This window comes from Atheta coriaria, unplaced genomic scaffold, assembly GCF_025399875.1.
Source record: "Atheta coriaria isolate IRGN ID8LTWV9N9 unplaced genomic scaffold, Caltech_Dcor_3.1 hic_scaffold_10_pilon, whole genome shotgun sequence".
NCBI classification, from domain to species: Eukaryota; Metazoa; Arthropoda; class Insecta; order Coleoptera; family Staphylinidae; genus Dalotia; species Dalotia coriaria.
Genome location: NW_027045452.1, coordinates 4,024,456 through 4,037,606, shown reverse-complemented (window position 1 = coordinate 4,037,606; position 13,151 = coordinate 4,024,456). Strand labels below are relative to the sequence as shown.

Genomic DNA, 13,151 nt, shown 5'->3' with positions numbered 1-13,151 from the left:
ACAAAAAATTATTTTACAACGTAATAAAAGGATGCAGAAGAAGCAAGCAGTATCAAAACAAACAAATAATAGACAAAAAAGGAACTGTGTTAACAAACGAAGACAGAATTATCAGAAGATGGAAAGAGTATTTTGAAGAACAACTCAACACAAATGAGATTGAAATACCAGAAGAATGTGAATTTACAGAACAACTAGAACAAGAAGAAGAAAACATCTCAGAGGAGAATATTAAAATAGTACTAAGAGAACTGAGGCTTGGTAAAGCAGCAGGCGAAGATAAAATTGACGCCAAAATGATGATGAACATTGGAGAAGTAGCTACCAAACAACTATATATATACAATAATGCAAAATATATGGAATGGGGTAGATATACCTAAGGATTGGCTTACATCACTACTAACACCTATTTACAAGAAAGGAGACAAGGAGAACTGCGCAAGTTATAGAGGAATCACTATCATCAACACTGCCATAATGATACTGGAAAAATTTAGAAAAAAAGATCACAATATAAAAAAAATTCACAATAAAGAAGTTAATAGAGAAATTATATCAAAATCGAAAAAAATATATACCTTGGATTCATAGATGTAGAAAAAACTTTCGATACAGTGAATTGAGTAAAATTATAGACAATATTAAAAAATATAGGTATTAGTGATAAAATAATCAGAATAGTGCGTCAAATGTACAATAATAATGAAAACAGAATAATTTATGAAGGCAAAATTTCATAAACCTTTAAAACTAATAATGAGCTGAGACAAGGGGCAGGATTGAGACCAACATTATTTATTATGTATATATCGATGAGATAATTAAAAATGTAAATCAGAAATACAAACAAATTACAATAGGATATAATAACATGGTACCAGTTAGAATTAGTCAAGCAGCATTTGCAGATGATATTATGTTAATAGCAAAAAGGAGGAAAATTTGCAAAATAATATGACAATATGTAATAATGCGTTAAAATAATTTGCTCTGACAATAAAGAAAACTAAAACAAATGTCATGATTATAAGCGAAGAATATTGAAAATCAAAATAGACCATAATAATTTAGGTCAAGTCAATAGCTTCTGTTACTTTGGAATAAATATTATAAAAGACGAGAAAAACAAATTAGGAATAAGTTCCAGAATTGAGAAAACTGCTAAATTATATTACCAATTTAATAGAATAATAATAAATAAAAAAGAAATAGCGAATTAAACCAAAATTAAAGTGTTCAAAGTAATATATAGGCCAATTCTATCATACGGGTGTGAAACATGGGTGCTAAATGAAAATGACAAGAGTAGAATACAGGCGATAGAAATGAAATACCTAAGAACAGTAGCAAAAAGACTAGGCTTGACAAAGTGAGAAATGAAATAATAAGACAGGAACTAGAGATAGAAGATATTAAAGTGTACATAGAAAGAAGAACGCTAAGTTGGTGGAATGAATGATCAATCACAAGCAAAAAGAGTGTGGATGGCAAGACCGAACGGAAGTGGAAAGAGAGGAAGACCAAGGAAAGAAAAGTATTGTTTAGTAAGGGAAATTTTAGGAAATTTAGGAAAATTTAGATAGCAGAAAATTAACTATAATAGAGGCTATAATGTTATGTAGAAATTGAAGAGAGTGGAAAAAATTTATAAACACGTAAATTAAGAATTAGAAATATTTAAAATATGTAAGAAAAAAAATGTAACTGTAAAAGAAAAATCCGACACCGGAAGGTAAGTGGAGTATGACAATATATATTATATATTTTTAACGGAATGTTTAACTGAAGAACAATTACTTTTATATGTTTACACTTCATATTGCTACAAAGAAGATATATTTATTTTAAAACAATCCCATATGCAATTGCATAATAATAGTGTTTTTCATATTTATGATATTAAATTTATGATATAAATACAGGGAGAATTGAGATAATTATCACAAGCAGTACATCAACAGTACAAGTAACTTACAAAGTCATTACTGAGTTATTAATCAAAAATATACAAAAATGAAATTGTTTATTGCATCCTGCTCGATATTGCTGGTTTTTGGGCTGATTGATAATGCATCAGCAAAAAAGTACTATCTACAAACTACTACTAAAGTAAATAATTTATTCAAAGCTTTAAAAGCATGATTAATATTTGTTTTATTCGTTTCTAGGTAAATTGGTATGCAGCTTTCGAGGCATGCGCGGCTCAAAACTTACAACTTGCCACAATCAACTCCCAAGCTGAACAAACTGATTTGGAAAATACTATGAAGGCAGCTGGTTAGTACATGATATCGAAAATTTATTTAGAATAATTTAATCTTAATTTGCTCATTACAGGATTCGCCAATGAATGGATGTGGACTTCCGGTACAGATCAGGCAACAGAGGGCTCCTTTGTTTGGTTTTCTTCAGGACAACCCTTCACCTATACTTCATGGAGCCCCACACAACCTGACTTATTGGCACCTGAATTACGTGAAGTCGAAAACTGTGTGCATGTTTGGCCCGTGCCCGCTGGACAAATCAACTGGAACGACTTACAATGCTCACAGCTTTTGTATTTTATCTGCGAGGATAAAATCTGCCCAAACGACAATAATAACAATTGTGGACATGGTACAAGTTGTGGCTGCGAAGGAGGAAATTCGGGAGGTCTAGTAACTACACTTCTTGATCAACTTTTGTAAATAATGATTTCAAGTGATAAAACATATATCATTTTCAATATTTTCATATCAATTTGTATAATATTATGAATAATGTATTGAATTATTAATGATTTAATTAAAACAGTATACATCTAATTAAAATTGTTATTTGATACTAAACAATACAATTCCTTCCATTCATCTACATTGTATGATTGAACTAATCTAGTATTTTTTATTGCCTACTTTTTACTATCTAATTATTTACACACTAATGTACCGTCTATTGATTAAGAAAAGGCACATTGCATCAATTGATTGTCCATTTAGCTTATATTGTACAAGGTCTTACAAATATTATAACTGTATTTAGGAACTATTACAGTAATTGTAAAATTAGAAAAATGTGACTTTTAACCCTATGTCAAAGATTGTTTTTTACTCTCGTTTTATTTGCTATCAATTTATTTTTAAGCAAATAAAAATATTATAAAACACCTCTACAGTTATAAATCAAAACTTCAATTTTCTAATATAAATCGGAATTGCACTTACCACCAGAACCCTTAAAAAGATAAATTTACAATTTAATAAGTTTACACTACAATTGAATTATAAATAAAATACAATAAAATTCGCTATTCTGTTCTACTACTCTGTTCTCTCCTCTGTTCTACCATGGAAAACGCACAAACTTTGAAAATTGATTGAGTAAGTACCTACCACGTTGATTAACCAGGTATCAAATATAGGTTTGGTTGGTTGATGACAATTTACTTCTATTTGAAAAATACTCATATTTTACACGTTAAATTAAAAATTATGTACGCTTGGTAATATTTATGAAAAATAAACAGTATCATTCTAGTATTAAATTCTTAATTAAACACTAATTGAATGAAACAAATTATATATACCTGTCTAATTATATTCTTAATGCATTGTTCTATAGAGTGTCGTAATTGATTACATGAATGAACAACAATCTGAAAATACTGTTGATTACAGAACAATACCTTATTCACTTGCGTGATTCAATATTTTCATTAAGTAATTTCTTGGTAGTATAAAATGCAGTGAAATTTCAGATAATTATCATTGTATTGATTCACCTTATCAACAACAAAGCAACCGTTTAAGTAAAACGTTTTTAAAAAATGAAAGTTATACCTACCATTACAATGATTGTCCTTATTGGAGCTATCGATAATGTTTCAGCTAAAAAATATTATCTACAAACAGCTACGAAAGTAATGTTAATAAGAATAATGTTTAAAAAATAATAATTCGTATCATTTCAATATTTCCTGTAGTTGAACTGGTATGCCGCTTTTGAGGCATGTGCTGCCCAAAACTTACAACTTGCCACTATCAATTCACAAGCTGAGCAGACTGATCTTGAAAATACGATGAAAGCAGCTGGTAATTAAATAATATATCATAGTTTGACGGAAAACGGTATAACATTGTTTCTTGTTGATTTTTAAAGGCAAAGCAGCTGAATGGATGTGGACTTCTGGTACAGACCAAGCAAAAGAAGGTGCATTCGTCTGGATGTCTACTGGAAAACCCTTCACTTTTACCAAGTGGAGCCCCACCCAACCGGACAATGCTCTTGGAAACGAAAACTGCGTTCACGTATGGCCCATGCCAGCTGGACAAATCAACTGGAACGATTGGCAATGCACTCATCTCTTGAGCTTCATCTGTGAGGATAAAGTCTGCAAAGATAATAACAACAATAACAATAATAATAATAATAATAATAATTGTGGTGGGCATGATGATGGTTCCGGCGGTGTTTTACAAACACTTCTAGACAAACTCTTGTAAATTATGTAGTATTGATTTGTATAGACATTCTGTAAATGCTTTTATCTTTTATTCTATATGATAATAATTATGATAATAATGCAATTTTAAACAATTTTGGTATTTGTCATATGAATATTCGGTCATAATTTAAAGGATGCAGGTACTCTACCGACAATTCCATCTAAATAAAAACAATTAAATGAAAAAATCAGGATTTTTATGAATCAAAAATACCATTATTTGAACTCATGTTAAACGGTTCATTTACTGGTATATTAAGTAAGTATCATGTGGTAAGTATCAACGAGGGCTTTACTCACGAGATTGATTGAGAGTGAGCGTAGCGATCGTTTAATGAATCGAGTGATTAACAATGTTTAGACACGCTTTTTTTTCTACTTCCATTCTATTTCCACATTTAGGTTTTTGTATTTAAACTTTTGAATTTTTAAAATGCTCAGGTGTATGCAAAGTACCACTTCTTGTGTTTAAAAACCGTGGAAAAACTGGAGCTTATAGGTAAAAGTAAAAAAAAATATATATATATATACTAGCTGACCCGGCAAACTTTGTTCCGCCTCGCTTTTCACGTGCAATTTCTTGTTCTTCTTCAGTCCTTTCATTCGCAATCCTTCGAATCCTAGTTGCATTACGGTTTTGTCGGATAAGATTTGATCGTTTTGGTCGCTGCATGTTGAGTGGGGATGCTACGAAGCATCGCACAAAGAAGAGACGGAGAAAACTTGTTTAGTATCTTCCAAAGAAGTTTTCATTTAAAAAAGTATTTAAAAACGTATCCTACACTTACTAAGTCTTATTCAAACAAACACATCAACCGGGCAACTTCAACCAACACGTACAAACCCACGCACGTCTATGCTTAGGAGGACGCTACGAATCGCACAAAGGGGAGACGGAGATAAAAACATTATACTGGTGTGCTCTTTTTTTCCCGTAGGCTAAACCATATAAGCGAATATGTTTGTTTCCTTTTACACTGATTTGGGTTGCGGTTTCCTTTAAAAATGTAACGTTTCACGCACGTCTAGGCTTAGGGGGACGCTACAAATCGCACGTCTATGCTTAGGGGGAAGCTATGAATTGCACAAAGGGCAGACGGAGATAATAGAAAACATTATATTTGTGTGCTCTTTTTCTCCCGTAGGCTAAACCATATAAGCGAATATGTTTGTTTCCTTTTAGTGTCGTTTAGTGTTCTCTAAAGGAGTTTTCACTTCAAAAAGTATCCTAGTAACCTTCTCCAAACAAAAACATCAACCGGTCAACTTCAACCCACACGTACACACATACACACGTCTATGCTACGAAGCAACGCACAAAGAGGAGAAGGGGATAATAGAAAACTTTGTATTTGCGTTCTCTTATTCTCCCGCAAGATAATCCATATACGCAAATATGTTTGTCTCTTTTTAGTGTCGTTTAGTGCCCTTTTAGAAAAGTTTTCACTTCAAAAAGTATCCTATTACCTTCTCCTGGCCCTAAGCTACCTATCCACCAATTTTTTGCTAAATTGGATTAGCCGTTCTTTAGTTATAAAGGAGTTAACCAACACGACTTTCTTTTATATATATAGATAATATACACTGTTCAATTGTCTCATTTTTATAGACTGCAATTTCTAATAGACATAATAGGCAACCTACTATTACAAAAACAAAATATACATAATATTATTCAAGATATTTTTCGTAAGCAATTTAAGAAAACTTATTTACATTTTTGGATTTTGCCTACTCGGTATTGTGTTACAGATTGTTTAATTCTTTGTTATGTTATGCCGCAGTGTAGGTACATATCTTCTTAATATATATAAATCTCGTGTCACAATGTTTGTCCTCAATGGACTCCTAAACCACTTAACCGATTATAATAAAATTCGCACACTATGTGCAGTTCGATCCAACTTGAGAGATAGGATAGTTTAAATCTCAAATTATAGTCGCAATTTTAATTTATTGCTAATTATTTGTCTGTTATTACGTCTCCTCTTTGTGCGATGCTTCGTAGCTTCCCCCCCCCCAAGCATAGACGTGTGTATGTGTGTACTACTGGGTTGAAGTTGACCGGTTGATGTTTTTGTTTGGAGAAGGAAAGTCGCTTTCTCTGTCTGTCCCTTTGTATGCTTAAATCTTTGAAACTACGCAACGGATTTTGATGCGGTTTTTTTCTTCCGTGCGAAGCCGGGGCGGGTCGCTAGTAAATTATAAAACCTAAATATTATTATTTTCTTACATATGGAAAAAAAAACTAAAAGTACTTGAAATCTATAAATACGGTCTGATAATAGTTGCCAACCTCGCCAAAACATGAAACAAAACTGGCAATTTACCTATGAATAATTTGGTTACCTTTGAATTAATTATCATGAATAAATTTTGTAGATCTGCTTTAAATATTTTGACACACAAAATGCAAACAGTAAATATCCAGAACGTTGTTTGTAACAATTCAAAATGAAACCTTTATTGATATCAATTGTAGTATTATTGGCAGTAACAATAGTTTCTGCTAAAAATTACTACATATTTAGAATTTACAAAGTAATATCACCAAAATATTGTGCGTACAATAATATTATATCATTTATTTGTTTTAGCTTAACTGGTATTCAGCTTTTCAAGATTGTAAATCACGCAATTTGCAATTGGCAACAATTAACTCAGCTGCGGAACAGGCAGATCTTGAAAAAGTTATCAAAGCGAATAGTACGTAATAACAAATATTTAAAAAAGAATTTATGTTACTATGGGATCTTTAATTAGATATGGTCCAAGAATGGATGTGGACCTCAGGCACTGATCAAGGTCAAGAAGGAAACTTTCTATGGATGAGTACTGGAAAACCATTCATATATACCAGATGGAGTGCAGGACAACCTGATAATATGGACAGGAGCGAACATTGCGTGCACGTATGGCCCGTTCCTAACAATGGATTTGGATCGATTTATTGGAATGATTGGCACTGCTGGAAAGAATTGTATTATATTTGTGAGGATAGAACAATGATGGGTTAAATAATATTTTCTTGATGTTTAATGCTTCATTAAAACAATGTCAAAACATTCAAAGCTTAAAAATACATGTTATGCCATTGATATTACCAAATAATTTACATAATTATTAAACAGACGTAACTAATGAACTGATTTCAAAACATTATTTGGGACAAAATGTAATTTGCATTAAAATTACATTAAAATTACGCACGCACTTGCATGATAATAACTTTCATAGAATATCAAGAAATAAATATGTGTATATATTAACAAATATCTTTTACTCATTTTTTTATTTTATAAAGTATGAATAAAAAATTCCATGTTTAAATATGTTTACCAGATAATTAAGATCAGGAGCAAAGCATATTTTCTTTCGTAAATAGCATCAGATTTATATAAATAAGCAATTAATTGCAATTAAATACATTGTATTGTTATTTGTTATCTTTTACGATTATAAAACTCATTAAGATATATTTTTTACGTATTTTACTCGTATATATATCTTGTCATATATATACTCCCACGATCATTCAGATCTTGATAAAAAAAATAATATTAAAATGAAATATATCATTGTGATTTTTCTTGTTTTATTATCTCCGGGAACATTGGTTGAAGCAATATTTAAACAATACTACCTGCGAACAGATACAAAAGTATGAATAATCGAAATATTATGACTTTAAAAAATCTCATTCATATGTAATTGATTCTTTAAAAAGCTGGACTGGTATGATGCTTTTGATGCATGTAAAGCGGAGAACAAACGACTGGCTACAATTAACTCTGCTCTTGAAGAAGCATCGCTTGAATTTCAAATGATTGCAGCTGGTGAGTCATAAACTATTATAAAATTTAAAGGTATCAAAGTTTCATTTAAATTTAAAGGCAAAGATTGCGAGTGGATGTGGACGTCAGGTACTGATCAAGAACAAGAAGATTGCTTTGAGTGGGCGTCCACTAATGAGCCCTTTACTTACACTAAATGGAGTGATGATCAGCCTGATGATTACGGAAATAATGAGGATTGTGTCCATGTTTGGCCTGTACCCAATAATCAAATTCATTGGAACGATTATGAGTGCTCACAACTCTTGTACTATATTTGCGAAGATATATGTTAGTAATAATAATTACAACTATATTTGCAACCTTTTACTTGAATCAAAATTAGAAATAATAATTTTATAATTACCGTAATTTACAATAATGTACATAGAATGTGTAAATGTGTATTTGAACATTATGTATGCCCTTAATTATTAAAACACTTTTTTGTTAAGTTAATCGCTAAAATATTTGTTTTCCACGCGTAAAATATTATCAAGCATTATGCAGTTATGACGCAGAAAGAAGTTATCTCCAAATAAATTATTGACTTATACTACTATAAATTGGAGTAGATTGTAGTATAGTTATTTATTGAAACAAAAAATGGAGTGTTTCCCACGATTACTTTTAGTAGCTATATTTATTGTAGCTGCTTCTTCGAAAAACTATTACGTTTTTAGAAATAAGGTATTATAATATAATGGCATTGACGATTATAATTACTACTTAAAACAAAACATTTCCTTAGCTCAACTGGTTTGGAGCGTATCAAGACTGCCAATCACGATGCATGCAATTAGCTACGATCGAATCTAGTAAACAAGAACGTGCATTAAATAAAGCAGTACATGCTGCTGGTAAATAAATTTAAATTAAATTTAAGTTAATTATATGATATTTTAATAAATAATCCTTCATATTAGATGCCGCCGCAGATTGGATGTGGATCTCAGGAACTGATCTTCGCGAAGAAGGGAAATTTGTGTGGATGAGTACTGGTAAACCATTCCAATACAACAATTTTGGATCTGGTCAACCCGATAATTGGGGAAATAGGGAACACTGTGTTCATTTATGGCCTAATCAAACTAATACATCAGAAGTAACTTGGAATGATTGGGAATGTACCCAGAAATTGTCATACGTATGCGAAGATAAACCAATGCGATGCCACTGTAATCGTTCAAAAGAAGAGATGTAAAATATATACAAATAATAAATAACAAATTAAAAATACACGTTTTAAATTATTTATATATCTGAGCAGATCCATTAATTCTCAACGAAAGTGTGCGCACTTAGGTCAGCTATTTTAATACCGATTTTTTCTCAAAAGTACGCCATTCAAGAAGACGATCCTGAAAATTTGGGCCCGATATAATAAAATTCGGCCGCTGGAAAATTATTTGATTTTCAAAAATGTTGATTTTTTTTATTGATTCAATAACTTATATCTCAGCTTCTATTCAATTTAAAGACTCCTACCAAACGGAATTCTTCTTAGTCGACTCTCTACTTTTGAGAAAAAAAGAATAGATATTTAGTCTAAACTTATATCGAGTTTATCTAATTATCTCTGACTAACAAACTGTTTTGGTAAAATTTTACCTATTTATAAAATAGGTATATGTACAGTATTTGAAGTTAAGGGATAACCAGCATCTAATGTCTTCTCTTGGGGTATACTTTAATAGAATCTACGCAACATTTTTGAAAATTCAAAAATTTCTCCAGGGGTGGAATTTAATTATATCAAGCCCAAATTTTCAGGATTATCTTCGTTAAAGATGTACTTTTGAGATAAAAATTGGCATCAAAATCACTGACTTGAGTGAGTGAGTCCATATATATGAATATTGTATTAAAATTATTTCAAAAATATTTCAAATTTGAAATGCACACTTAAAATAAATTTGTAATATTTAATATTTTTCAATAATATATTCGGTAAGCTCGCACAATATACTTATCTTTAAATATACTATAAATACCAGGGAATACCCGTACTTATATAATACATATTTATATGATTTTGAAGTTATTTATCTTAAAAATTGAATAAACGACTAAATTTAAGACTTAAAACTTAAAAATGAATAATGTTTTACTATTAGTATTAGTATTAGTTGCAGCAGTCTCTGCTAAAAAGTACTACATATTTAGAAACAAAGTATTTCTTTTTCTATAAAAAAAATCTTAAATTAATGTTTTTGTATTTGCAGCTCAACTGACATGGCGCATATCCAGACTGTCAATTGCGAGGTTTGCAATTAGCCAGTCTTTGTTTGCAAGACTCTCTCTAAAAAAATCAGTAAATTGTGTTGGTAAATAAAACTTACTCGTATATTATATCAATTATAACGTTTAGAAATTATTTGGTGGTGTTTAAATTCACTAAAAGAATGGATGTGGATTGCCGGAACAGATTTGGGGGAAGAAGGGAAATTTGTTTGGATGACTACCAGATTTACCATTTTGCTTATAAAAAGTTTAGCGCTGGTAGGCTTGATAGTCTAGGAACACAACGGAGTTGTTTTTGGAATGATTGGCCCTGTAATAAATTATTAGTCTACATCTGTGAGAATAAACCCAAAAATTGTCGCACATAATAGTTGTTTTCAAAAATTGGAAAAACCTAATGTTAATTGATAATAAAATTTTAAAGCAAACTTTATCTATGTAACTTTGACCCACAGTTGATAAAAGTTATATTTATCTCCGGTAGTGGATATATAAAACAGTATAGCTCTGTTTATAACTCATCGTAACAGTTTACATCTTTAAAATGACTTCAACAACGTCGCCAATAGTTATATATAAACTTACAATAATTATATTTGTGGGATTATTAACATCAGAAGTGTCGTCAAAACATTATTACTTCGGTCACATCACTAAAGTATATTTTATTTATTCCCAGAAATTATGTACTAAAATTATATGTTTTTAGTTAAATTGGTATGCTGCCTTTCATGATTGTCACTCTAGAAATATGACTTTGTTGACGATACATTCCGAAGCTGATCAAAATGATCTTGAAAAACAAACGACGGATGCCGGTGACTGTTATTCCCCAAAAATGAAATATACTTATTTATTGTTCAAATGTTTTAGGATTACCTCTTACATCATATTGGACTTCGGGCACTGATCAAGCTGAAGAAGGAAAGTTTGTTTGGATGAGTTCAGGAAAACCAGTAATATTTAGCAGATGGGCTACTAATGAACCAAATAACATTGACTCTGTTGAACATTGTATGACTATATGGAAATTCTCTGACAAAATTCTTTGGAATGATTACATTTGTTCCCACCCGCTATACTACATTTGTGAAGACATACCAGATTGCTCTAAACCAATTGTTTTTGATATAACTCTAGATTAAATGATGATATTACAAAATACAATATAAAAATCTGAAGAAATTAAATTTGTATTCGTGACGCAAATTTAAGTATTTATTTTTAAACTTATGCATTTCTTTATTGTACTCTTATATTAAATAATTGTTCAATTATTAATTGATACTAGTAATTGTGTTTCATTAGTATAAAAATCATTATGGACAGTATTTTGGATCGTATTTTTTTATCTGCATAGCATTAATGGTAATTGTGCTAGTGCTACATCAAACGCAAGCTAAGAAATACTACGTACAATCTACAACTAAAGTAAGTATTAACATCACTTAACTGTTAAGTCTTTTTAGTCTTACGTTGTATTGTACGATTACAAGTTGGTATGTTTGTGATTCCTTTACGCCAAAACAACCGAACTATTATTGATAAATTTTCCTACAGAAACAATTTTAAGCAATGAAAAGCATATGGATATGTTTTGTTGCAAAAATTAAAGTTGTAGTGTTCAAAATAAAGGAGTAAAGTTGGCTTGGTATTGAATCATTGCTAAGTTCACTTTATATTTAAATTAAGTACTTAAAGTAATATTTGATTATAACTCAACTGATACGCTGCATATCAATCGTGTGCATCTCAAAATCGACAATTGGCAATAGTCAGCTCCCAAGCAGAAGAAACTGATCTTGAAAATACCATAATCGCATCAGGTAAAATAACCGTAAAATATACAAAAATAGTTTTTTGTTTTGTACATAGTAATAAATACTCACATTTTTCCATAGGCAAGTCAACCGAACAATTCTGGCTTTCCGGTACAGATCAAGCGCAAGAAGGTGCGTTTGTTTGGTTTTCTACAGGAAAACCTTTCACCTACAATAAATGCAGTTGCTTGCAGTTATATTCCATAGCACCTGGTAAAATTGGCTGGAATGATAGAGCGTGCTCAGTTCAGATGTACTACGTCTGCGAGGATAAAACTTGCAAAAAGAATAACAATTCTAATAATAATTGCAATAATAATTGTGGATGTAATGATCATTCGGATGGTGTGGTTACAACCCGTATTAACCAACTATTGTAAATTTATTACCAAATTTATTAACTTGTATATATTGTAAATATGTGAAATTTTAATCAAAAATTTTAAAAATCTTAAACCTATATTATTGTCATATACTTTAAGGTCGCCTTGATTAAAATAATTAAAAGAAAAATGTAGCAAAATCTAATTACTTCTAACCATCTTCTTATTACCTTCTTCTTTTTGGTTTAATAGGTTCACAACTGTCCAAGGCAAATTCGCAGTGTCCGATTGATTGTTATAAGTAAGAACAACAACAACTTGAGAAAGTTTTGAAAGATAACATTTAGTAATATTTTATTGTTATACTTCAATATGTTTATTTTAAATTAATTTATTTCTTTGTGCATTGTTATAGATGTATTAAAAACATATTACTGGGCTTCAG

General features: G+C 30.6%; 1 protein-coding gene and 2 long non-coding RNA genes across 3 annotated transcripts; all 3 read left to right on the top strand.

Annotated features, from left to right (window-relative positions):
* The first annotated feature begins 2,016 nt into the window (after nucleotides 1-2,016).
* LOC135800787 (macrophage mannose receptor 1-like) lies at nucleotides 2,017-9,523 on the top strand. Its single transcript, XM_065314109.1, has 10 exons — nucleotides 2,017-2,112; nucleotides 2,172-2,280; nucleotides 2,341-2,660; nucleotides 3,965-4,073; nucleotides 4,141-4,289; nucleotides 7,084-7,192; nucleotides 7,250-7,398; nucleotides 8,214-8,322; nucleotides 8,380-8,610; nucleotides 9,246-9,523. Exons 1-10 carry the CDS (start codon nucleotides 2,017-2,019, stop codon nucleotides 9,521-9,523), a joined length of 1,659 nt encoding a protein of 552 aa, XP_065170181.1.
* A 900-nt stretch (nucleotides 9,524-10,423) lies between these two features.
* Nucleotides 10,424-10,991, top strand: LOC135801113 (uncharacterized). The gene is made up of 2 exons (XR_010550302.1): nucleotides 10,424-10,492; nucleotides 10,545-10,991. It is a non-coding gene; the product is annotated as an uncharacterized lncRNA (long non-coding RNA).
* A 714-nt stretch (nucleotides 10,992-11,705) lies between these two features.
* LOC135801089 (uncharacterized) lies at nucleotides 11,706-12,839 on the top strand. Its single transcript, XR_010550292.1, has 2 exons — nucleotides 11,706-12,389; nucleotides 12,465-12,839. It is a non-coding gene; the product is annotated as an uncharacterized lncRNA (long non-coding RNA).
* The last annotated feature ends 312 nt before the right edge of the window (nucleotides 12,840-13,151 follow it).

Bases quoted from the DNA above. Each gene is read 5' to 3' on its own strand.
- LOC135800787 (XM_065314109.1), top strand. From the start codon at position 2,017: ATGAAATTGTTTATTGCATCCTGCTCGATATTGCTGGTTTTTGGGCTG. The intron at 2,281-2,340 runs GTTAGTACATGA...TGCTCATTACAG, and splicing joins AAATACTATGAAGGCAGCTG to GATTCGCCAATGAATGGATG. The intron at 8,611-9,245 runs GTTAGTAATAAT...CCTTCATATTAG, and splicing joins CTATATTTGCGAAGATATAT to ATGCCGCCGCAGATTGGATG.